The sequence below is a fragment of the Setaria italica genome, chromosome IX, assembly GCF_000263155.2.
Source record: "Setaria italica strain Yugu1 chromosome IX, Setaria_italica_v2.0, whole genome shotgun sequence".
In the NCBI taxonomy this organism is placed as follows: Eukaryota; Viridiplantae; Streptophyta; class Magnoliopsida; order Poales; family Poaceae; genus Setaria; species Setaria italica.
Window position 1 is genome coordinate 51,521,803 of NC_028458.1, and position 25,545 is coordinate 51,547,347.

The window sequence follows — 25,545 nt, forward strand, 5'->3', positions numbered from 1 at the left end:
ACCTTGAATAGGTTGGTACTCAGCTGCGCGCATAGCTCAAACATGTAGGCACCCACCCCTGCTGCTGTGATATTCAGATATTGTCCTGCTTTGTTCCCTGGTCCTTTCATGTGTTGCTTGAGATGAGGTGTTGTCTTATGGACTTAGCCGAATGACCCATTGCCGTTTCATTTGCAATTTTTTGCTCCGTGTGCTCTATTTTGTACCAGAAATAAAAATGTGAGCTGATCAAATGTCAGCTTACCGCTTTTCAAGAAGCATATGACGCCTGCAACTGCCAACCAACACCTCTCGCCGGAGACACCCACAACAGCCAAACCTCGCCCCCCATCTGAGGGGTTCGAGCATCCCACTCCACAGCCTACCACCATAGGCCAGCATAGGTCGCCGACTACCTCACATGCTCCAGAGGAGGCACTTGACCGACTCTACTAATCGGATACTGAGGAGGAAAGCCCCGGCTCTCGTCACATCAATGAGCGGGCATTCAAGACGGAGGACAGGAAGCAGCAGCACAATGGGGACAGCACAAGCGGCGACACGGCACCGGAGCATCCTCGTCGGATTCCCTCAGTGGTGATAAAGCCGAGCACTCACAGAGTTTCGTACAAGGACGCCCTATTGAATCCAAGGACCTTCAAGCCAAGATTCCCGAGCGTGCCGTCTGATCACATCAAGCAAGCTTGACTTCATGAAGAGAGAAGAAGGCCATCGCGTAAGAGGGTGGCTTCGGTATGGTCTCGGTTTGGAGCTGGAAAGACAAGCATTCATGACCGGATAGGGGGGGTGGGTGAAGCAAGCTCAAGCAGCAACACACTGACCAGTGGCTTCAATTGCTCAAGGCAAAAGTTGGCTCCCGCTGCTTCAATTGCTTTGCTCCTGACCACCACATTGGAGTTTGCAGAGACCCGCCGCGGTGCCTCCTTTGCTTGCGCTCTGGCCACAAAGCTCGCCACTGCCGTTCCACCTCACGACCACCTGTTGCTCCCCTCGCCGCCAAACCCAACACCGCCGCTCCAGCAACCGTCTCCGCCAATTCCTACTGCTGCCCAGAACAAAAGCTTCCTGAAGATCTCTTCTCACGGCAACGCCATACGGCCGTTGTGAGGAGAGCAGCTATCGTGCCAATGGAGTCGAAGCTCATCCCTAGAGCGGCCAAACGGAGACCTGACCATGTCACGGTCTGTGTGCCGTGCTCGGCTGCTACGAGGGAGGAGGAAAGGATGTTGTCCTTGACAACGCTCATCGGTGTTCAGCTGGATAGCCGTGCCAAGCTATCCAGCCAGGTGGTGCGCCAGGATGCTCTGCAATAACTCCACATCTCGGAGCAAGATTTGGGGGTCAAGTGCCTCACTGCATCGACCTTCCTACTCCACTTCTCCACCCTTGAGTGATGCACTGCAACTCTCTACCTCGGGGGAATTGTTGTCGGGTGCACTACTCTCCGGCTCATGCCGTGGACATGCCAGGTTAGTATTTCTGCTTCAAAGCTCATGTACCGTGCAAGGGTTTACATTGAGGGTATACCGGAGCATGTTCAGCAGATTGAAACAGTAGCCAGGCTCTTCAATGCCCAAACTTTCATAGAAGAGATTGACAATGAGGGCAAATCTGAGCAGGAGAGGGATTGTTTATGCTTATGGGTATGGACATCTAATCCAGATGGGTTACCTAAGACGGTGACCATGAAGGTTGCTGAGCCTATCACCTACCCTGAAGAGTATTACTATCAAATGGAGGGCATGGATCTGCCACAAACTAGAATAGGCTCGACAGAGATGTTAGATTACAAAGTCATTATCCATCTAGATCGTGTCTTTGATTATTCCCCACTGCCCAGCAGTCCTTCCGACATAAGTGCTCACAGTGGCATCAGTGGTTTGCCTGATGATCTTTATGATGAGGAGTGGCCAGTGAAGCATCAATTTGTGTGGCATTACGGGGTTCCTGATGATTGCATTGTTCGTCGTCGACTACTAGTCCAGGAATGTCTTGGAGGGTGAAGAGATAGGTCACCGCCGGGCGGTGGACCAGCAGGTGGCCAGCCAACACAGCAGTACCCGTCTCTAAACTGGCATGACTTTAGAATGGCTGAGGAAAGAGGCTTCCATGGTGAAAGCAGCAGCAATGGTGGACGGCGCAGCAACTATGGCCGTCGCCATTAGCTTCATGAAGAGGACGGGGACCTTACGAGGAACAGTGCTCACATGGGAGACAATGGATAGGTCAAAGATGGTTCAGAGGAGAAGAGTGATACGGGAGCTTTCCAGCATGCAGAGCCAACTTTCCTTTAGGGTGAAAGACTGCTGGGTTTAGAAAATTCAGATCCAATGAGAAAGGAAGCCATATTGATGGCTATACAGGCCCGGGGATTATCTCAGGGCCAAGGCAAAGAAAGCAAAGAGATAGGAAAGAAGGAGACAACTACAGTGCAACAACAAGACACTACAGTACAACTACACAGCCTGTAGGCTAGCCAGGAGGGTCTGAGCACACTAGCATGGTCGATGGGGTCGACCAAATAATATGGGAGAAGGAGAAGCAAGGGGAACAGGAAATCGGGCATGATCAGGCAAAAGATCTTGAGCAGATTCACATTGGTCTGTCTCAAATGATGCACATGAATGGCAAGATGGCACAGGAAGAAGTCCCCAACCAATTTGAAGGCCAAGAGGTGTCCCAGCAGCCTGAAAAAGAAGTGTGATGTGGAGATGAAACTGTTGTCTGATCGGCTATAGTAAACAGAGACTTTGCAATGCAAGAGCAGGGCAAGAAGGCAGAGATAACAATCCTTAAGCAATTTGAGGGACAAGTGTATTCCTAGCAGTTTGAATAAGAAGCTTACAATGCAAATGAAGGTGTTGCCAGACCAGGTACAGTAAGCGCTGACAGTGTGCTGCCAGGCATGAAAACCCCAATTACTAAGACACTTTCAGCGTCACTCCTGGGAACACCAATTGAAACAAATACATTGAAGAAAATTGTAAGACAAGAAAAAGGGAAAGAGAATGCAGATGTTAATCCAAAGGAAGCATCTGAATCTAAAATAAGGAGCAACAGGTTAGCACATCGGCCCAAAACAAACTTGATAATGGAGGAGCAAGCCACAGTACTGTTGATGAAGAGATGTGGGACTTTGGAAAAAGGACAGAGTATGGATGCAAGCCATCACAGCAAGTTCAGAGAGCAATTTGTAGGACCTCTTAAAAAGAAGATCGTCGTTGCTTTCAGGGAGACCTTTGGCCTAACTGAAAATGCAGAAGAGGACTCCCTTGGCGCACTAGCGCTGGAGGGAGAGGGTTGCTGACCTTTCTACAAAATGTGTGTGTGTGTGAAAGGGGGGGGGGACAAAATAAGTGACTGTATGGAAATCATGACAGTGCAAGAGTTCACTAATCTATGGGGTGACTGTGATCTGGGATGGACACAAAGTGACCTAGAGTGGGCAGAACATTGCAAGGAGGACCTAAGAAAATATAATCTCCATGAATGAGCAAAACTGCACAATACTAAACTGAAATGTCAGAGGACTCAATGCCAAAGCAAGAAGAAGGGTTGTTAAAGATCTGCTCAAAGATGTAAGTGGCACAATCATCTGTCTGCAAGAAACAATGATTGAAGAATTTAGTGAAATTTTAGTGACAGAATGTCTAGGCTCCCAATTTGCAAAGAGCTATGGTTACCTTCCAGCAGACGGTACTAGGGGAGGGATATTACTGGCTGTGCATGAGGACTACTATAGAATACATGAATGCTTCCTTAGAGAAAATTCTGTGATAGCATGTATAGAAGCAACTACCTGCCTAGTCAAACGGTGGATAACAGTGGTTTATGGACCACAGGGGGATAGTGCTAAGATGGAATTCCTGAATGACATAAGGGATCTAAAAGGAAGTACCTCTGACAAATGGTTACTTCTGGTGACTTCAACATGATTTTGCACGCACAAGACAAGAGTAATTTCAATATAAATAGGAGAATGATGGGAGCTTTCAGAGCTATGATAAATGAGCTAGAGCTAAAAGAAATAAATCTAAGGGGCAGGAAGTACACATGGACCAATAAACTACACATACCATAATAGACGCTGTTTTGTACTACAAGTTGGGAGTGTATGTTGCCTGATGTCTTCCTTCAAGCTCAATCTTCATTGGTGTCTGATCACTGTCCTATGATCATAAAGGGGCAAACTGCAGCAACAAAATACAAGAGATCCAGATTTGAGTCATTCTAGCCTAAAATAAGAGGTTTCAGAGAAGAGGTGGTACAAAACTGGAACAAGCATGTGGCCCTGCAAAATTCTTTTCTAAGGCTGCACACAAAAATGCAAAGAACAACAAAAAGGTTTAGATTGTGGACAAAATCTGTCATTGGGAATAATAAGCTACTACTAATTGCAGCAAGACAACTCATAGGGATTCTTGATGTAGTCCAAGAGCAAAGGCCTCTCAGCCTAGAGGAACTGATACTAAAGAGAGATTTGAAGAATAGATACCTAGCCATGACTGCAATTGAAAAATTGAGGGCTAGGCAACAATATAGAATGACTTACATAAGAGCTGGGGATGCCAACTCCAAGTTTTTCTTCCTAGGAGTCACTGGAAGGAGGAGAAAAAAATTTATACAAACTCTGGAAACCCCAAGAGGAAGTGTGCATCTGCAAGCAGAAAAACAGGAAGCTATCCTACAACACTTTCAGAATGGGTCGGGGAAGGAGGAAAGCATAAATGAAACTTTAAACTGGGAATTACTAAACATTCAGAGACATAATCTTCAATTTTTAGAAGAGGAATTCACAGAGGAGGAGATAAATGCAGTGGTCATGGATCAGAAGTTAGATAAAGCTCCAGGACTTGATGGCTTCATTGGAATATTCTTCAAAACCTCCTGGGACATCATAAAGGAAGATCTCACCTTGGCTGTGCAGTTCTTTTACAACCAGCATGGACAACATTTCAATATCCTAAATTCAGCACAGATTATTTTGGTTCCCAAAAAAAATGAGGCAAAAAGAATAACTAATTACAAACCCATCAGTCTCACCAGCAGTATAGCAAAATTGATATCAAAGCTGTTGGCATCAAGGCTAGCACAAGTCCTAAATGATCTAGTATCAAGGAACCAAAGTGCATTCATAAGAAAGAGAAGCATCCATGACAACTACTTGTACACCCAAAACCTGATCAGAGAGCTACACAAACAAAGAAGGCCGACTTTGTTCCTAAAGCTTGACATTGCAAAGGCTTTTGACACACTAAGATGGGATTATCTGATGGAGGTTATGGAACAGATGGGGTTTGGGATCAGATGGAGGGAATGGGTCTCTATCCTACCGCACACAGCAACTTCAATTCTGCTAGTAAATGGGTCTCAAACAAGAAATTTCAGGCACAGAACTGGCCTTCGGCAGGGAGACCCACTGTCCCCAATGTTATTTATCCTAGCATTACAACCATTGAAAAGGCTGTTAACAATTACTGAAAATGAGTCCACCTTGTCACCAATCCAAGGAAGAACAGCAAAACTCAGAATAAGCTTATATGCAGATGATGCAGTAATGTTTGTCAACACAGTTAGAGAGGAAATTGAGGTGATAAGAACAAACTTTGATGCATTTGGCAGAGTATCAGGATTGAAAATAAATTTGGACAAAAGTGCTGCATATCCCATCAGATGTGAGGGACTTGACATCAGCTCTATTATGGAAAGGATGCCATGCCAGATCAAAACCTTCCCATGCAAATACTTGGGTTTGCCTCTAAGCCTCAGAAAATTAACAAGGATTGAAATCGAACCACTCATTGATAGAGTAGCAGCAAAACTCCTTGTATGGAAGGTTAAAGTGCCTTGAAAAAGTTGGCATGCTCACACTGGTTAGGTATGTGCTAACTTCAATGTCAATCTATTTCATCACAGTTTTTGCACTAAAGAAATGGGCATTGAAGAAAATAGATAAAATCAGAAGGAATTTTCTATGGAAAGGGTCAGAGCAAGCAAGTGGAGGACATTGTTTAGTAAAATGGCAGAAAACTACAATGCCAAAGAATCTAGGTGGATTGGGCATCCTTGAACTTGGAGCATTCAGTAGAGCCCTTCGGCTTAGATGGTTGTGGTTTGAGTGGACTAAAATTGACAGGTCTTGGGTAGGATCTGAAACTCCATGTGACGAAGTGGACAAGCAGCTATTTAGAGCAAGCACTGTGGTTACCTTGGGGAATGGTAATAAGGCCAGGTTCTGGCAATGCTCTTGGGTTAATAGAAAGGCTCCTCGAGATATAGCTCTATGATTATACAAACTGGCATGGAGAAAGAACAGAACTGTCCGGGACGATATGATTGATCATAATTGGACTACAGGTTTATGGAGAATGCAAACAATGGAGAAAATGGCAGAATTCATAGCCCTTTGGGATTTGGTGCAGGATGTGCAATTCAATGAGGATAAGGACCAAATCAAATGGAAATGCACGGCAAGTGGATCATACACTTCAAAATATGCTTATGAGGCACAATTCAGAGGATCCTTTACTACTCTTGAAGCAAGCAACATTTGGAGGGCCTACACTAAAGCTAAGCACAAGTTCTTTGCATGGGTCCTAATTCAGAGTAAGATCCTGACAGCCGATAAGATGATAGCTAGAAACTGGGACTGTCACACGATGTGCCCTCTGTGTGATCAGGAAAATGAAACATCTGTCCACCTCTATCTGAAATGTTGTTATGCCAAAGAAATCTGGGTGCTAGTAAGCATCTGGTCGGGAGGAACTATCTGCATGCCTGCAATTGATGAGGATGAAATGGAAATATGGTGGACACGATCACTAGAGCCTTTCAGCAAGAAGCAAAGAAGATCAGTGACTGCATACTTGATCATGACAACATGGAATATATGGAAGGAACGTAATCGTCGAGTCTTTGAAGGAACATCTCTAAGGCTAACACAAGTGTTTGACTTGATCCAAGAGGAGGTGATGATGCATCAGAGAGCGTGTGGTACCCCCGAGTTGGGGTAGTGTATCTTATTTTATTATGAGTTATCTTAGAGAACTTATCCATTTATGTAATATCGAACTACATGTAACTTTGAACTTCTATCTCCTTAAATGAAGTAGCAGTGTTCCTGCTTTGTTAAAAAAAAAAGAACCCAAGCACTAACTTATCAGCACATGTCTGCTCTTGATTATATTGGAATACCATCTTTCAACTGAATGTCTGAATGAGAACCAGTGGAACAGAGTTTTTCAGGAGGCATGGAAGATATTAGATCATACTGCTTCACAATGCTCTGTAGTTCGAAGTCGCAAAAAATCTTAAGCATAAGCCACATGTTACAGGACTTTGCCAATTGAGATTCCCAAGCAGTTCTCTATAGCAATAATGCATCCAATTAGATAGTCATGGAAGGCACCATTACTAGGAAAGGAAGAACTGAACAGATCCTGTACATGTCTGCTGCAGAAATCCAAGGCATGCGCTTCTGAACTTCCTCCCTACTTTATTGTGCTCGTTTAAATTTGAGTTTGTCATGATTGATTGATTGTCAATTAGCATATTTAAGGCTCTGTGTTCATGCCATCAGAAATCATGGTAGCTTGCAAATGATGCTTGATTTTGCACTCCTTGATTAAGTACAAAAGCATAGCACATCACATGTTTTTAGTACGTTGTGAGTCTGTCCCAATGAAGGGTATACTCGAAATATAAATTTATTTGAACTTTTTAGCTAGAGGATAATTGTCCATCGTTTGTATCTTCTTGATTGCTGTTGTATACTTACACGCAAGACATACACATACACATACACGCATGCATTTTTTATTTTCAGGACAAGTTTCATGCTGTGGTTATTGGTTAAGCTCTTGTATTGAAAAAGGAATCCGAGTTGGGATTGTGATGCAACTGGTGGCTGAGCCGTGAAGTTTAGCTTGCTAGGATACAGTACAACACGTGGTTTGAAATAAAGAAAGGGCATGTAAGCACTAAGCAATTGGATACTTCTCTTTGAAAGGACACAGCTCTCATCATGTTGCTATTATGATATTCCTAAAGATTATTGCAAGCTTTTGAGGAAAGATAGGAATAAGTGCCAAGTATTCCAATTATTGAGCTAAATTTTAAACAACCACATCTTTGCCAAAATGAAATTATGAGATAAAGATGACTCTTAGTTTTATCTAATAATATCAGGGAAGCAATTAAGCGTGATACTACTGCCTTGTCAGCTCCCACTTGTCCTTGTTCTATGTAGTAGCCACTAAGGGGGCACACTAGTAGCTTTTCATAGGTAGCTGCTTGGTGTTATTGGTTTATTCAGCGCATCATAGCCTTTCGATCATTGAACAAAATTCCCAACCCGCTTTTCACCCGATATATACCGCACTAAAAAATTTATTGAGTGCAGCAACGCCAAGAAATGGTATGCTCTTATAATTTGGATGCATACATTTTGTACTAGGAATCGAAGCCTGAATTAACGTCACTATCAAAATTTGTGATCCTTGTTGAAGCCGACCGCTAGAAACGCAGCCAACATTTATTATGCGGAAAATTCAAGTGGTTGTTTTGTGCTCTTGTCAGTCACTTCGGACATCACTTCCTGTCTATGAATCAGTTGAAGAAATCAGCAAGATAACAATAAATAGATGAAAGAACAACAACAGGAAGTGCATTTCTGTTGCTTTATGCTTCTGGTATGTTTTGATTTGACCAACTTTCTACCATGCTACTATTAATCAGTATGAGTTTTCTTTCGCTCGCATTTGCATTCATCTGCTTCCTGCTCTGTGTGTTGATCTAGTGCTTTATCTTCCATGCATGAGTTTCCCCTAGTTATTAATAATACTGAAAGTTTTGGATTAGCAATCAGGTGATAGTTATGTACTAGTATTTGTTGTTTTGCCAGCACAACTTTCCTTGCTGGATCAAACATTCAAACGTAACATGGATTTTAGTGCCAGACCATCTGTTATATATGCACTAGTGCGACATTAGAAATGCAGGGATTGTTTTTGTATGTCTTCCGGGATTCAGGCCCTAAGTATGTTTATTGACGTACAATTCAAGTACTAATCATGCCGCCATTACAAGGAGTTTCCAGCTCAGCCAGTTCAGATACAGATATCTTTAGGAGGCAGAGGCACTTCAGTAAGGTTCTCGATCCACCACCTGTGACTATGAGTGAACAGTGAACATGATCTGATTTCCTGATATCCCAACAGAATGAAAGCAAATCCGGCGAATACAAAGCCTCGTGGACCAGTGGCGCGCGTGTGATGTCTCCATCTAAAAAAAATCACAGAACGAAAGGTTTAAAATTGCATCAGAAGCAATGCTGTGTTATCTAACAACCTACCAAGGTGGGTCACGCAGACGACGGCAGACCGAGACGAAGTGTGGCACGCGATGCATCAGCTTTTCGCGCGGTGCCGCCGCTGCCCGGCTGCCCCCGTGAAGGCATCCGCTGCGACGCAGCACTCGAGGTGCGTGCGATGTCTCACCCGACCCAATAATTGGCGACCTTCCTCTCCTCCTCCTGCCCAAACATTAGGTGGCAGACGTGCAGGTGCGCCGTCCTGGTTTTTCGCGCCCTCGCCATCGTTTTCCTCACGGACTTTTGGTTTGGGGCCTCCCCTCCTTCCTTCCTTCCTGGTAACCCGGCACGACCGGACCAAACGTGTGCTCGGTTGCGCGCTCGTCCTCTGTCGTGCAATGCATGGTATTGCGATTGGAGAGGAGAACGGAAAGTGAGACGTCGACGTTCTGATGTGAGTGCTGCTGTGTGAGATCGATGTGTTTTGGTCACGCACCTTGTTGCCTTGGTTGATACTTCACCGTGTCGAGGTGGCGTTTCCCCGGGCTTGCTTATGTTGGAGGGGATCAATTAGCAGTAGGCCTTACGTTAAACACTCTGGCCGTCTGGCAAGGATCGCTGTATCTGTATGGGCTGCGTGGAGGCAGTTTAGTGCGAGAGCTTGTGAGGCATGCTACTCGCTGTTACTTCATCACATCGCTTTACTTGGGACCTTGTCTTTACTTGGACCTTGTCCAGACAAGGAGATGTGATCTGACAGAGAACCACCGGAATCTTTGCTATTACTGTTGCGCTCTCTCGTCCTCTTCCTGTGAACGATCGATCCCCTGTTCTTTTGATGGGGTTTTCAGTTGGTGTGGTGGGTGCACGATCAAAGGCTCATAACCTTAGTTTTTTTTTAAAAAAGGCTCATAACCCCTGGTGCTGATCGGACTGATGAATCAAGAAGCATGCTGGAAGCAGCACAAAATCTGGAATGAGCTGCCATAAAAAAGAAGGAAAAACAGAACAAGTCTTTGGTAGTAATTTTCATGTTGCTAGTCCAGTCTCGTTTACTCGCCGCTAGAATGCGTTTGGTCAGGCTTCGAAAATGTTGATCACGGCACCAATACCAACAAAAGTTCTTGATAACGCACTACTACTGTGCTACGGGAGCATCATAGTATCGGGCCCACTACATGAGAGTAGTAAGGAGCAAGTTGGCGACTAGACCATACATGAGCACTGCTCTCTTCAGAATCAGTTAAGGGGGATAAAGAAAAGCTCTACTGGCTCATAAACGATAATGTTCAAAACTGTGATGGAATAATGTACCTTTTAATGATCTAATCTCTCCGACCGACACACTGGAATTATGTCCGACAAAAAGATAAGAAAGGCTGGAAGAACGAAAAGGCGCACTACACTCGTACAACAAGCTAATAAGGCAACTTTAGTGTGTATTTTCTTAGCTAGGTTGAAGCATGGACATGTCATGAAGTAGGACCCACATAAATAGAAAAATCTTCACTTGAGCTTCCAACAGCTATCATTAAATACTCCAGTTGAAATCAATTGTTTATTCATGGCACCGGGTGCCCAACCAAGCCACAGGTGCTTGGAGATTCTAGCTTAGCACCTGGGCTCCAATGTATAGCACCTCTTCCTAGTGTTTCTCTCTCCTTCATGCACCTCCAAGTACACTGGAGTTGCCCTAACAAGGAGGACAAATAGTGCGTCGTGCAGTGGCCCAAATTCATTATCTGTACATTCTTGGCGCCGGCAAAGAGTTTTGCTTTTCGTCGTACTTTTTCTTTGTAAACTAAAAACATCAGTGATCACGCTTTTAGATAACACAAGATCTTAATACGAACTATGAACTATAATCATTCCACGAATTAGCTTATCAATTCCATTAAAAAATCGTAGCAGAGATGATTTAGGATGCATTTGGTCAGGCTTCGCGCATCTCCAGCTCCAGCTCCTCCAAGACTGTAGCGTCCTATGCGCTATTGTAACAATTCCGACTCCTCGCTATAGGATCGAAAAATAAACTAAGAGCCAGTTTGGTGGAGCTTCAGAGGCTCCGGCTTCTCCTACTCGCGCGTTATTGTTGCGCCAGAGGAGCCGAAGCAGGAGCTAGTAGCGAAGCTTGAGCAATTAGGGGCAGGTATGCTAATTTTCTCTTAAAATCAATGAACAATAGCCCATTTACTGTTCATATAGTGGGGATTTTCATTGGACAGGGGTGGCCATGGCCGCCTCTAGACTCCACTAAGCTCCGCCAATTTGTGGCTCCACCGGCTCCTCCTTGGTCTGTGAGAGGGAGGGAGAGGAGAGAGAGAAAAACAGCTCGCGTGAACAATGCCACTACAGTGCATTGTTAGGAGGAGTCAGAGCTAAAGCTGACAGAAGCTTCACCAAACTAGCCCTAAAGAACACAGAGGAGATGAAGCTAGTTTTTTTTACTTGACCAGCTCCTCATTGTTAGGAGGAGGTGGAGCCATGTCGAAGACACTCTTAAGTCTTAAGGCTAGTTTGGTGGAGCTTCTACCAGTTCCGGTTCCACCTGACACTTCACGGAAGTATGTTTTCTCTCTCCTTCTCTTCCCCTCACAAACTGGCAAGGAGTCGGTAGAGCTACAAATTGTGGCTCCACTAGCTCCAGCTCCTGACACCCCTGCTATGCACAGTGCTGGAGCCGGGTGAAGAGGCACCAAACGAGCCCAAAGAGTCCGTTTTGCCAGGTCTTGGAATCCCATCTGGTTAGCTAGCTCGTCAAACCACACTGCAGGTGCATGCATCGTGCATGTACCGGCGCACTACTACTAGCCCGTAGCCACGTAACCGCCGGTGGATGGAGCACGTACGCTAGCGTCCAATATGTCTCGCACTCGGCTGCAGAGCCAGCCGCGCGCGTCGTCGGTTGCGCCACCCCGTACACGCCGCGCCTCTGGCAGCACAGCGACGGCCGGCCACTCGCCCCGCCGCCCCGACTCCGATCCGTAGCAACTAGCCAACTAGCAAGGCGTACGGCAGGTGGCCGGCCGGGTACCAGCCGTGTCCGGCCGCCAAAACCGATTTATCCAGCCAAAACATCCACGGTCGGCAGGGGAAATCGCACGGCGCACACGCACATGACGCCGGCAGCAGCTCGCGCGCAGCCCTGCCCACCGCGCCGTACGTGCCAACGCCGTGACCGACGACCTGCCGCGGCGCGGCCGGGCGCGCCGGCCCCGACCTCGCTCGCGAGAACATTCGTCGCCCGCGTGCCGGTACGCGATATCAAGTATCGGGGGAGTATTATGTGCCTGCCCACCGACCCCCGTCCTATCCCTGCCACGCGCGCACACGGGGGGCCGGCCGGCCGGCCGGCCGGGCGTAACTGCGGCGACAGCGACCGGGCCGGCGAGGGCGGATGGCAACCGGGCAGCCACCATGGCAGTATGGCACCATCCCATTTCTCCTCCTCTCTTCTCGTGCGTGCCGCCCCGGCCAGGCCACCCAATGATTTGCCATGCACGTACGACACACGCCGTTGCGACCGTCCCGTCCCGTCCCGGTCATCACTCATCAGCCACCGGTCGGTTGAGCCGTCGCTGCGGGCGTAGCGTACCTGGCTGCACGTACGGCGGGCGATCCGCTCGTGGTCTCGGGCCTCGACGATCTTTTGGGCGATCGCTGTCGTCGCTGCGGCATTTCATTTGTGTGGAGGGGAAGCGTGGCGGGTGGCGCTCGATTGGACTTTGGGGGGCGCCGCGCCGGGGATTTTTGGTCGGCGCGGGCGTGTCGGTGGCCGGGCGGGCGATGAGGCGAGGCTGTCTGGCCGTGGGCGTGGCCGCTGCCGTGGAGCGCGCGCGTGGATCTCACACGTCACGTGCGACCTGTGGCTAGGTCAACTGCGCGGTCGGAGGCGATCAAGGCGCGCGAGAATGTTTTTCGTTTGGGGGACCCGAGGGTGAGAAATAGGCCGGCAGCAAAAGGTACGGATGGAGGACAGCCCATCACTTCACTACTTCGGCTCACGCCGACAAACAGTCTGTTCGCTTCAGCTTATCAGCCACTAAACAGTGTTTTTCTTTCACAACAAATTAGTCGTTTCAACTTTTCAGCCGGCTTATAAATCCAGCCGAACAGACCTAAAGTCCAATCCGCTGATTATTGCATAGTATGCTTGGTGATCGATCCTCGATCGGATTCGTCCGAGATTAGTTCCGAAGGAAGCTGCAGTATGGTCTCGACTTGGATTCTACAGTAGGGTCCTAAGCGCAAATGTGGCATGCTGGCATAAGGGTGAACTCTGCGATTAATTGCCAGCACATTTGGAATTCGGAACTGGCTAAACACGTGTCGTGTCATTGGAGAGACAGGATCATGCGGTGTGCGTGTTCCGTGTAATCGCTCGCCATGGCAACCCTGTGTGGGAGAGTCCAGCGGACTAGCACCACGTTGTTTACATGCTTGTGTTCCGCGCCTGGAGCCCAGGAGCTGTTGAATAATTCATCAAAAAAATAATAGAAGCAGGTCGGATTTAAAAACTAGAAGCACCTTTTTTTCCCCCTGAATGATCATTCTCTCCGGCACCTAACGCCCCCTACTCTATTCCTCCTGCCGAAGAATCAAGGTGGCCTCCACAGCCTGGCATTCCCCAGTCAGTCAGTCCCCACGAAAAATCAGATCAAATCAAACCGGAAGCTGAACCTCACTCATCCGTCCGTACATGCGGAATCTGCTCCTTCCGGAGTCCCGAAGCAGAAGCCCCGAAAAAGAAAGGGCGGAGGCCGCCGAGTGGGCACTGGGCAGGCACTGACGAGCGTCCATCCCGAGGGGATGCCGAGTAAATGCAGCTGCGGGGGTTTGGTGGGCCGCCGCAGTCGGTGCTGGTGCTCTGCCCTGCCGCGACCGCACCGGCGTCGGGTCGGTCCCGGGCTCCCGGCGACGCGCCCAGCGCCTCGGTCCGGCCACCGTCCCTGCCAAGCAAACAACTGGGAAGATTCTCACGATCCCATCTGACATCTCTCGTTGCGGTTGCCACGGGTGGGAGATCGCGACCTGCCTGCCGCCTGCGTCGCGTCACGTTGCGTCACCGCGCTCCTCTGCTTGTCACCCAAAAGACCGCGTCGTCGCGTTCGGTCGGTCGCCACACCCCCCACATGGCCCGCGCGTGCGTGGCACGGCAGCCGCAGCGCACGCTCGGCGCCGGGCGAGGGCGAGCTGGCTGATCCGCCGGCTCTTGCGGGGTTCCCCGCCGGAGAACACCACGGCGGCTGCTGCTCCGGAAGAGGAATTAGGAGTAGAACAGAAGAAATCACATTGAGTTTGCGAAACGTTTGTCAGGTTCTTGCTGTCTCGCCGCCTACGCACGATGAACTCGCCTTGCACGCAATGATATTTTGAAACGTCAGGTTATTCAGGTCAACAGACAAACAAGAGTACTGTACGATCGGGACGGCAATGTTTTTCTGTACAGTTACAGGTACGACTCCAGGAATTAACGGGCGCCGTTGAGCTGAAATCATCCGGCATGATAGACACCGGTCAGCGTCATCACCTGCATACAGACCGGAGCAACACGATCGATATATCCTTGCAACGTCAGTGTCTATCCACTATCCTCATACCCTCCTTTCAGTTTGTGATTGTCTGCCAAAGACAGCGTCTTGTAGCAATTGGACGACCTTGGGATTTCTACACGAGTCTCTTTTTTGCACTGCTGGTGAGGAGTGCTTACTAGCACCAAAGGAGGACATTCATCACTAGAAAACACCCTAAGAATAAACCGCAACCTTCAAATTTCCAGTTATGGAGTTGCTTAACTTCTTGAATCCAATGAAAGGAAATGAGTGAATTTTACTGTAGGTGCGTTTACTATTTCCGATGTCTCATCTAGATCCATGAAACTTTAAAATTTTTTAAAGGGGTCATCTAGAACCACGATCTGATAAGAGTGGATGGGGAGGTCCACGAGCCGGAGGCAGCTTTTGCCTACGTGACGATGCCAGCATGGCAACAAATTGCCAAAAAGACCCCGTCGATGAGGTTGGAGGTCCCCGTGCGCAGCGAGCCAGGGGTCCGAGTGCGAGTCAGCGCCGCGGAGCCAGGCCAGTGCGGCGTCGGCGTCTTCGTACGCGGCGGCGAGACGGCACTCGGGCGCCAGGCGGTACTCGAGGGACGCGACGACGCCGGGCACCGCGGCGGCTATGGCCTCGCAGTGGGCGTGGTAGAAGACGGTGGCCGGGGAGAAGAGGACGAAGCCGCTGCCGTGGAAGAAGAGCACGAGACGGGGAGACTGTTGCTGGTGGCGGGGGAGGGCGGCGGGACGGGGTTGGGCCGAGCGAGGCGTCGAGCGGCACGTCACGGGAGACGGCGGAGCGGCTGGCGGAGGCAGCCTCGGAGGCCGGGACGAGCGGGACTTGGGGGCACGTCACCATGCCGTCCGGGTTGACGGCGATTTGCCAACTCCAGCGGTACGGCGTTGGCGGCGGGCGCGGCGGCGTCCGTGATGTCGTCCATGGCGATTCCTCCGATCGTCTCGACTTGCTTTGTGTGTGTGTGTGTGTGTGTGTTTCTCCTGCCTTGTGGTGGGGTGCGTTCCTAGCACTGGAGGTGGGCATTCCAGCCATGGCGAAAATTGGAGGCGCTTCAATACGCGCCGGGATTTCTCTGTGGACGGATCTGATTTGTCAAAGCGCCATGTCGTGTGACGAGCTGACTGCGGCACCAATTCGCTGCCGGGTCGTTTCCGATCGTCTGCAAGGGTGCCCGCGTCTGGCTCGGCACCTTCCCCTCCGTGGGCCCAGGGCCAAGATCAACTTCCCCTCACCCGCCGACGCTGCCCCCGTCCTCGACCTCGTTGCCGGCGAGGAGGATGACGACCATCGCTACACGGCGTCCGTCGGCAACCATGAGGCCGAGCTCAGCGAGAGCTCCGACTCCGGCGCCCTCCCGGACTTCTCGTGGCAGGGCGTGTCGTGTGGGAGGGACGGGTGTGAGGACGAGGACGAGGACGAGAGTGTGAAATGAAAGATGGAGGGATATAGATGATCACTTTAAAATTTCACGGACCTTGGGAATAGTTAAAGTACCCACAGTGAAATACACTTAAAGAAAATCTTCCTTCCAGAATTTGCTTGGTACCATTGCACCAACACATTCATTCCTCTATTTCTCTCTATTTTCCTTCTTTTTTTCCTGAAGTCAATACATTCATAGTTGTATATAGTATTTGACTCTACTTAGTGCCTGATCTGAAACAATTCTTCCATATTTTCTCTTATAAAAAATCTCTTCAGAAATTTCTGATTAAAAAAGAACTCTTCCAAATTTGTTTATACAAATTCGCAATACGTAGAGTCCAAGTTCATTTTCTTTTGACGGGCGATACATGATACTACAGGTCGATGGGGCCCTGGCGGATGAACGAAAACCATATCCTACACCACTAAACTAGCCCGCCACAAAGTCGCCATCGGCTCGGATCGAATGAAGCTTAAATAAAAAGGACTCTGATCATAGATGACGATGACGACCCCGCACTGCACCCGCCCCTGTGCGCGCATTGAATTCGCGATTCGGTCCGCAGCAGCTCGCAATACAATTCAGCTGTACTCTTCTGCCAAAGCAGTACCACCCAGTACAGCAACACATGTTTATTTTCCCGTTTGACCTTGATGAGAGTCTTCCAGCCCAGCAGTATCTTTTTGTACCACGGGCCATCCCAATTCAACCTATCCATGATCTATCTCCCGTTGAAAGGTGAAACCCAAGGTAAAAACCACGTGCGATCCTCCTCGACCCCAGCGCAACATTTCACTAGCGATGCTGATGATGCCCTTTTGCTTTTCCCAAAGAGTGCTCTCCAAATTCTTTTCCGCTTCTTGTTCTTCTCTTTTTCCATCCATGTGGGGGGACTATTTTGGTCCTCCATTCCTTTCGCCGTATTGCGATTGTAGTGTGTGTATGGACCATACCAGACCGATCACCGATGGCGCCCTGTCCTGCGTCTACAATTGCTCGCTTTCCCACGCCCCCTCGTTGCCTCTCCAGCCTCCACCAAGTTCTTTGCCCAATTCTCGTTGTCCCCGTCAGGCCGTCACCTTTCCCCATCGCGTCATCGCCGATCCCACCCATTGCGGTTCGCGGCATTGCCCACATTTTTGTTCCTCCGCCCGTAGGCCGTAGGCCACATCCCCGCCACCCATCGCCTTGCTCCCGCACGCTTCCAGTGATCCCGTCGCTGTCACCGTCTCCTTGTTCGCTACTGCCACTGGCCTACGCAAAACCAGCAGCCGTGCTGGCTAGCTCGCCGGCGCTGACCGGCGACGGCGGCCGGCTCGGGCGTTCGTTCGTTTCGTCCGTTCCGTTCCTCCGGCCCTCCTCCCCCGCCGCGGGACGGCCGCGGGGGGCCGCCGGCCTCGTGCTTTTTGCGCGTGGTTGGAGTGGTTGAGCCGATGGCGACGATCCCGGGCGGCGTGGCGCGATGACGGAAACCATTTTAATACCCGCCCCTGCAGCTGAGACCTGACAAGCTAATCAGATTTTAGGTGGTTACCTGTGTCTCCCGCCTCGCCTCGCCTCCCACCCCTCGCGCTTCGCCGCGACGCCTCTTTTCCGCCCGCCCGGCGCCCAGGATATAGTTCCCGCTCTGGCCGCTTGCGCTTGTATCTTCCTCCTCGTCCCAGGCCTTTCGGTTTGGGTTGAGCGAATTCAGCCACGAAGCGAGTGAGTGGCCGGAGGGGCAGCGGCGCTTGGTAACGGAACTCGCTCGCTTTCCAGGGGCCAGGCGACGACCGCCGCCTCGGCACTTTTCTATTCGAGGTTCCGGGTCAGACATTGGTTGCAGATAGCCCAGCCAGCAGCCAGCCGCGGGGCGGGATCGTCTTGTGTCAGCGCGGAGTCCACGGCGATTAGTGGTTGAGCTAACCGGTGGCCTGCTGTGCTAGTTACTGACCAAGCTGCTTCGTCTGTGCCATGGCGAAGCGCGGCTCGTGCTGATTGATATCTGGAGCTGCGCCTGCGCGAGCTGCCTCACGGCGATCGAGTCGGGGGGCGAGCAGGCGTCATGGCGGTGGAGCACGGGGAGGGCGTCGGCCGGTGCATACTGGTGGGGCTGCACATGGACGCCGTCGGCAGGGACCTGCTCCGGTGGGCGCTCAACAAGGCGGCGAGAAGGGGGGACCGCGTCGTCGCCGTGCACATTTACCGCAAGTCAGGTTGGTATCTGCCAAGAACTCGATCGGCATGGCAGTTCGTCTCTGTTTCAATCCTAGTGAAAGGTGGTTGAGATTTTACATTTTTCTTGGTTCTGGTTGCAGACTTGTGCAGGACGAACACTCTGAGGCTGATCAGGACGCTGGACGACTACCTGGCGGAGTACGAGTCCCTCTGCAGCCAGAAAGAGGTAAAGCAAAGCAGGATGGGCCGGACGAGCAGCGCGTTGATTGCTTCGGAGTTGTGTGGTGCCATGCTGCTCCTGATTCATCTCACATGCTATCATTGATTGGGATTTTTGTGTCAGATCGTTCTTGTCGGGCGGGCGACGCCGGGGAGCTCGATCCAGAAGGAGCTGGTGAAGGAGGCCAAGCTCTGCGCCGCCATGGTCGTGGTGCTTGGCGCCAACAAGAAGTACTCCTTCGGGTAAGTGCGCTGGAATGGAAGCAACCTTTGTATGATCCAACTGTTTCTTCCGTCACCATTGCTTAGCAATTCTTTTTTTTTTCTTTTGGGTTGGTTGCGGTTGCTCAGAGGGTCGACTTCCCTGGCCAAGTACTGCGCCAAGAAGCTGCCGCCGACGACCACCGTCGTCGCCATCCAGAACGGCAAGCCCGTCTTCGTCCGGGAGGCCCCCAAGCCGCCTCTTGGTAATAATAAAGCGCCTCTTAATTCGAGCAATTAAGCGTGGTTGGTTGCGGGGACTTGGTTAGCGAGTCGCTAATCGTTTGGTGGGGAGCTGGTGTTGAGCGCAGGAGCAGAGCCGAAGCCGGTGTTGCGCACGGTGCTGCACCCGAGCGTGGGGCTGGAGCCCAAGGTGATCATCCCCAACCCGAACCGGAGCGCGCGGTCCATGGACTTCGACGCCGAGGGATGCGGTCACGCGGCCGCGGCCGCACCAGCGACGAAGTCCTTCGACGACGCCACCACGGCCTCCGGCGGCGTGACGCTAGAGCAGAGGCTCGGGTGGCCGCTGCTCCGCCGCGAGCACGCCGCCGCCGCTGCGGTGGCCGTCCCCGCGCCCAGCGCTGCCAAGGACCATGAGCCGCGGAAGCAGTCGGTGGTGCAGTGGGTGATGAGCCTGCCCCGGCGGACCGCGCCGACGGAGTCCCCGGGGACGCACGCAGGGGCGGGCCTCGCGTCGGAGCTCAAGGCAATGCTCGACGGCGGCGGCGCGCGGTGCCGGTGGTTCCGCTACGAGGAGCTCTACGACTACACCAACCACTTCTCCGCAGGTTCTTTCAGTTCCTCATCGTCAATCTCGCGCCTTTCATCATCTATCTATCCAACGATTCGCGGCCGTCGCCAACCCCGTTCTTGGCTTCCTCGCAGAGAACCTGATCGGGAACGGCGGGAACAGCCGGGTGTACAGGGGCAGCCTCGCCTGCGGGCAGCAGGTGGCGATCAAGCTGTCCAAGGCGTCGGCGGAGGCGTCCAAGGACTTCCTCCGGGAGGTGGACATCATCACCAAGCTCCAGCACCACCGGATCGTCCCGCTGATCGGCGTCTGCGTGGAAGGACCCAACCTCATCTCCGTCTACAGCTACCTCCCCCGAGGCAGCCTCGAGGACAACCTCCACGGTACGATTATCAACCAGCTCGTTTCAGTTACACTTGCACGTTTAGTTGTGTTCATGTGAAGTCACCAAGATTCGGTTCTAAGGAACCCGGGGAATTCTGCTCAGTACGGTGGATTCGGTTCTAAGGAACCCGGGAATTCTGCAGGCAACGATTCGTGGTGGAGATTAGTAGAAGTTTTTTTTTTAGGAAATCAGTCGTGTTCAGAACGGTTGGAAGGTGTGGGAGCAGTTGTGAGGAATTCCTCACTCCCTGACGTCTGATGATGCTTCCTGGTGGTGTGCCTGCAGGGGAAAGGTCAAAGCCGGCGCTGTCGTGGGAGAACCGGTACAAGGCGGCGCTGGGGATCGCGGAAGCCCTGAGCTACGTGCACTCCGGCGGCTCGCGGCCGGTGATCCACAGGGACGTCAAGTCCTCCAACATCCTCCTCACGGAGGAGTTCGAGCCCCAGGTTAGTGCCAACACCGACACGCCACCACACTCGCATGGGATCGTAGCGAAGGTTTTCGTTTGGACTTACTGACGATCGCGAACCCTGAACTCCCCGTCGCGGCAGCTTTCGGATTTCGGGCTTGCAATCTGGGCGCCGACGAATCCGACCTCCCTGACGCACAGCGACGTCGTCGGCACGTTCGGGTACCGTACATCTCCAAGCTTTGGCTCGGTGCACGGTGGTGTGTGGTTCGTCTTCGTCCCCACCGAATTGAAGGTTTTTTTTTGTTCCCTGTGCGCGGCAGGTACCTGGCGCCGGAGTACTTCATGTACGGGAAGGTGACCGACAAGGTGGACGTGTACGCGTTCGGCGTCGTGCTGCTGGAGCTCCTGTCCGGGCGGAAGCCCATCAGCGGCGACGGGTCGTCCCCCAAGGGCCAGGAGAGCCTCGTCATGTGGGTAAGATGACCTTCCTGCTAATCCACCGAACGCTCGTATCTCTCGTTGCATCACACGCACGAGGCGTAACAATTTGCCGCCGTTTTCTTGGCGCGACAGGCGACTCCGGTGCTTAGCAGCGGCGACATCTCGGACCTGCTGGACCCGACGCTGGACGTGGAGCACGACGAGGCGGAGATGAGGCGGATGGCCACGGCAGCGTGCCTCTGCATCCGGAGGTCGGCTCGACTCAGGCCGCCGATATCGCAGGTCAGCTTCAGCTCGGCTCGTGCGATATGCATTTCTACTCTGCATTTCACTGACCAGTTGGCTGTGACGTGCAGATACTGAGCATACTACGAGGCGAGAGCACGGCGAGCATCGCCGACCAGGGCGGCGCCGCGGAGCTGGACTGCCTGGACGACGAGGCGTACCCGGCGGCGAACGTGAGGTCGCACCTGGGCCTCGCGCTGCTGGACGTGGAGGACTCGGAGTCCATCTCTAGCACGGAGCACAGCAGCGGCCTCAGCCCGTTGGAGGAGTACCTGCGGGAACGGTGGAGCCGATCGTCCAGCTTCGACTGATTGACGACTGCGATTTTGTGCACATGTATTTTTTCGTTTCCCCCCCCGGTATCTCTCTTGTTTGTCGTTTGGTTTTGTTACCGGGACCGTGTACAGTACAGAATCATCAGAGCCACATTTTCGGCAACAACAAGCTTTCTGGAAGCTTCAGATCATACATGATAACAGTAAAGCATCACGAGAAAACGAAAGGAAAAGAGCGTACCTTTGTGAAACCTACAGGGGTTATTTCACTAACAGAAAGAGGCGAAAATGTCAGAATCAATGTTAAATACTGGAGATTGTGGATAGAACAGATACATCGTGTCATACAACAGTAACTGCCAAGAAATAAGTCACTTGCAGTTCAACTGCTTACATAAATGAGAAAAAGAATTCAACAACATTACAGTAAGTTTGCCATAACATAACTGTCCTGAAACGAAGAAACACTCTGGAACAGAGCTGGAAAACTGCGGCAGGGAACCATTATCTCCCACATCCACACAGCTCTCTCCCAAATCTCTTCTACTTCTCATCTACCTCACCAGACGTTTAAAATGGGACAACATATGGCAACTGGTAGATATGGAGGTCTGGCAAAAGAGTTGCCCTGGGTTGCAACGAAGGCTGCTGCTCCATCGATTGGAACGGTACTGAACAATCACTTGCTCTGCAGGTCATGCTGGCATCAGTGTTCCTTGTACTGCCAAGCAGCCAGTCTTGCTCACCAAGATCTGAACATCCCATCTCTACCGAAACCGGATTCCAGGTAACAAACAGATCTCTGTACTTCTTCTCTTTTTTTTCAGCCTTGCGGATTTTCTTTCGATCGGACCGGGACAGCTTCGGCTCCTGAACTGGAGCAGATTCTGCATTCCTTCCAGAGGTGCAAGGCTCTTCTTTGGGCAAAGAGGCGACTGGCACCTGTTGCTGCTTAAGGACAGACAAGTCCTTGGGTTTTTGCAGAAGGGGAAGCTGTGGGGCTTCTGGCAGTCCAACGGCTGGAGACCTGAATTCCTTCGGTGCCACCTTTGTACTAACCGCATAGCTTTTTCTTTGAATATCCTCAGATGGCAACTGAAGATCTTTCTGCAAAATCTTGGCAGGTGGATGTTGAACTCTCTGCGTCATCTTGACCGGTTGAGGATCAGACCTTCCCACAGATCTCGCAGGTAAAGGGTCAACGATTCCCGAAGACTTCGGAGGTAGGAGGTCAGATCTTCCAACTGCTGCCTTCACAGATAACTGGGGATCAACCGGCTGCGTGATCTTCACTGCCGGCTGCTGTACAACTCTCTGCATGACCTTTGCAGGGGGTTCCGTAACTGATCGTTTTTGTACTGCTTGAGAATCGCCATTGATCCTTTGCTGTGCAGCTGCAGATCTCCCATTTACTTTATTGTGATGCTGGATTGAATTTTGCTTGCTCAACAGGGAACTTGATCTCATTTGTTGGACCAATGGTGGCTCAGGAACCCTTGGTTTCTCCAATACAGCTGCTTGAGAATCTTGATTACTTTTAATCTTGATGCGCACAACGTTACCTGTAAATAAGAAGTTTAGGATGAATAAAATCCTGAAACAAGTATAGTTTCCAAAAAAAAAAAGGAACAGGAAGATGGCCTCACCATTCTTAGCTTGGCTAGGACTGGGCAGCACAACCTTTCTTCTCTTGCTGCTGTCCTGCGAGCTCTCAGGAGAGTCACGCACTGTTTGTATAAAACAAGGAGCACCAAGCTCCTCTGAGAGTCCACTCTTCTCCAACTGCTCAACCGATTCACTGGAAACCTTTTTGGTCTCCTTACCAACAGTGCTGACATCTTCATGCTTTCTCTTCTTATGGCTGTGCTTTGAATGCTTAGACGTCTCACCATGCAGGAGAGCTTTCTTGTCACTCCGTTTCTCTTTCTTCTTTTCGGCCTTTTCCCTTTCTTTCTGGAGCTTCAGCGACCAGAGTAATCGTCAGTTCTGATTTAGAACGGACGATGGGAATGCAATGCAGCATTTTGGCAATATCATAATGTATTTCGATACTTACACAAGCACACAACAAGAAACAAATGTAGCATTTGCACACCAGTGCTACAAATTACAGTTCAGACATGGATGCTTCACAAAGATTTGTTCAGTTATCATTAGAACGTTCATTACACAGTTAGCCACAAAATTGTAATTGTTACAACACACTCCTTTCTGGACAACAGTTAAGACCTGCAATACTGCAAATTCTATATAGAACAGAAGACTAAAAATGAACACAATCAACCAAACTCAGTTAGTTGCTAATATACAAAGAACAAAACAAAGCAAAGAATTCAGGACCCCACATTATATAGGCATCGTATGGTAACAATTAAATCCTATAATCAACACAAAATGCACAGGACTGGCACATATCATAAAATAAGAAAGCCCAAATGGACTGACCTCTCAGCAGCACAGTTAAAAATACGCTCAAAATGATCGAAAAAAAGGGTAATCCGGTGCACAATTCTCAGTTCAAATTAGCAAAAACGTGAACAAGATCAATTACAAAGTTCAAATCAAATATAACATAGGATACAATGCTAATGCCACTGCCGTGGATACAATATGAAATTCTACAATGAATGTATTAAATTCAATTGGTATGAAAATACCAAAGATTACTACATAGGCAACATTTTCCAAAGAAGATTTTGAACAGCAAAAATAATTGCTGGTCTCGGAAAGACTTCATGGTTGACAACATAACTATCCTTCAAAAAATATTATGGTCCAACCACCAAATTGGGCATTTACCAAATCTGGCAGGATCTCTCCTTGCCTCCCCAAGCTATTTGAGGGGAGTTTACATGTACACAAGAAACACGCAACAGTTCAATCAATTTTTTATTCTAGTCTTGTTTCAATTCCAATGTTATCATGCAACCAAGATTTGAAAACTCGGAGTTAACCAATCTCAACAAGCGGTCATGCCACTTAAAATTCCCAATCGACCTGAAAGACCTCGCGCAGCTAAGCTACACGAGATTCGGAGACTTCCCTCCGCCGCAAGGGTTAGCTTCCCGGCACGTGCGATCCCCAAATCACACACGCACTACCCACAGATCTGATCAAAACCAACAGGCAAGAACAAACGATCCGGCACGTGCGTGTGTAAATCCGATGGTTCAACAAACCTTAGCGGTCGTCTCCGCCTCGGCAACGGCCACGGGGTTTCGCACGTACCCCGGCGGCGGGTAGGGGAAGCACCTCGACATGGCCGACGGGCGACCGCGCTCTACCCCGCCGAGAGATCACAAGGATTGGCGGCGGGGCCGGCCTAATCGACCGCGAATCGCTCGAAATCGATCGATTCGCGGCGAGTAGCCCGCCGGGAGCCGGGAAATTTCGGGCGCGGCGGGATTTGGTTTTGGCGTGGCGGCTAGGGTTTCGCTACGGAGGATAGAGAGGGGAAAAACTTCTAGGGCTGCGGGAGAAGGAAACAAAGAGTCTCTTCGATGGAGAGGGGGTAGGCCGCTATTTAAAGCCGGGGGAGAGGAGCCCGAGTCGTGCGGGGAACTAGCGCGTCCGACTCGGTTACGCGCTCCTTGTCTGGACAGAGTCACTGACAGATTGGCCCACAAGCTTGGTGGGGTGGCTTGTCAGTGAAAGGAAACGCCGCAAGGTGCCGTGAGGGACCGTGCGATGCTGCTCCGCGTCGCGGGTGAGGCCAGCTTAAGCGGCGGTCCCTGATTGGCTGGGGGAGGTGGGTCCCGCTTTGCAGGAGGAGGCTGGAGTCGGGTTGTCCCGGGGCGCACGAAACGTGTTTGCGGTGTCCGGTGGGGCCCACGGCGCGGAACCGACCTAGAAGCGTCGGCCACCCGCGATCACGGGCCGGCGGCACGTGGGTCGCGGCTTTCGCGTTGCCAGCCCAGCCCGGGGGCGCGGAGGAGGGAGCGACGCGCGAGAGGGACTGAGGGAGAAGGCGCGTCCAAGCAGATCTGCGGTGCCGAGCGGAACACATCGCGCGGCGGCGCGGAATTCTGCTCGAGACCTCGAGTGGCTCGT

General features: G+C 50.8%; 2 protein-coding genes across 2 annotated transcripts; one reads left to right on the top strand and one right to left on the bottom strand.

Annotated features, from left to right (window-relative positions):
• Window positions 1-17,352: 17,352 nt before the first annotated feature.
• LOC101780937 (serine/threonine-protein kinase PBL27) lies at window positions 17,353-21,688 on the top strand. Its single transcript, XM_004984989.4, has 11 exons — window positions 17,353-18,501; window positions 18,604-18,689; window positions 18,807-18,925; window positions 19,034-19,149; window positions 19,255-19,734; window positions 19,832-20,080; window positions 20,368-20,528; window positions 20,634-20,713; window positions 20,815-20,968; window positions 21,068-21,217; window positions 21,292-21,688. The coding sequence occupies exons 1-11, from the start codon at window positions 18,351-18,353 to the stop codon at window positions 21,529-21,531; spliced, it is 1,986 nt and encodes a 661-aa protein (XP_004985046.1). The 5' UTR covers window positions 17,353-18,350; the 3' UTR covers window positions 21,532-21,688.
• Window positions 21,689-21,812: 124 nt separating this feature from the next.
• LOC101781343 lies at window positions 21,813-24,989 on the bottom strand. Its single transcript, XM_004984990.3, has 3 exons — window positions 24,675-24,989; window positions 23,142-23,454; window positions 21,813-23,057 (listed from the first exon to the last, which is right to left on the bottom strand). The coding sequence occupies exons 1-3, from the start codon at window positions 24,753-24,755 to the stop codon at window positions 22,066-22,068; spliced, it is 1,386 nt and encodes a 461-aa protein (XP_004985047.1). The 5' UTR covers window positions 24,756-24,989; the 3' UTR covers window positions 21,813-22,065.
• Window positions 24,990-25,545: the final 556 nt, after the last annotated feature.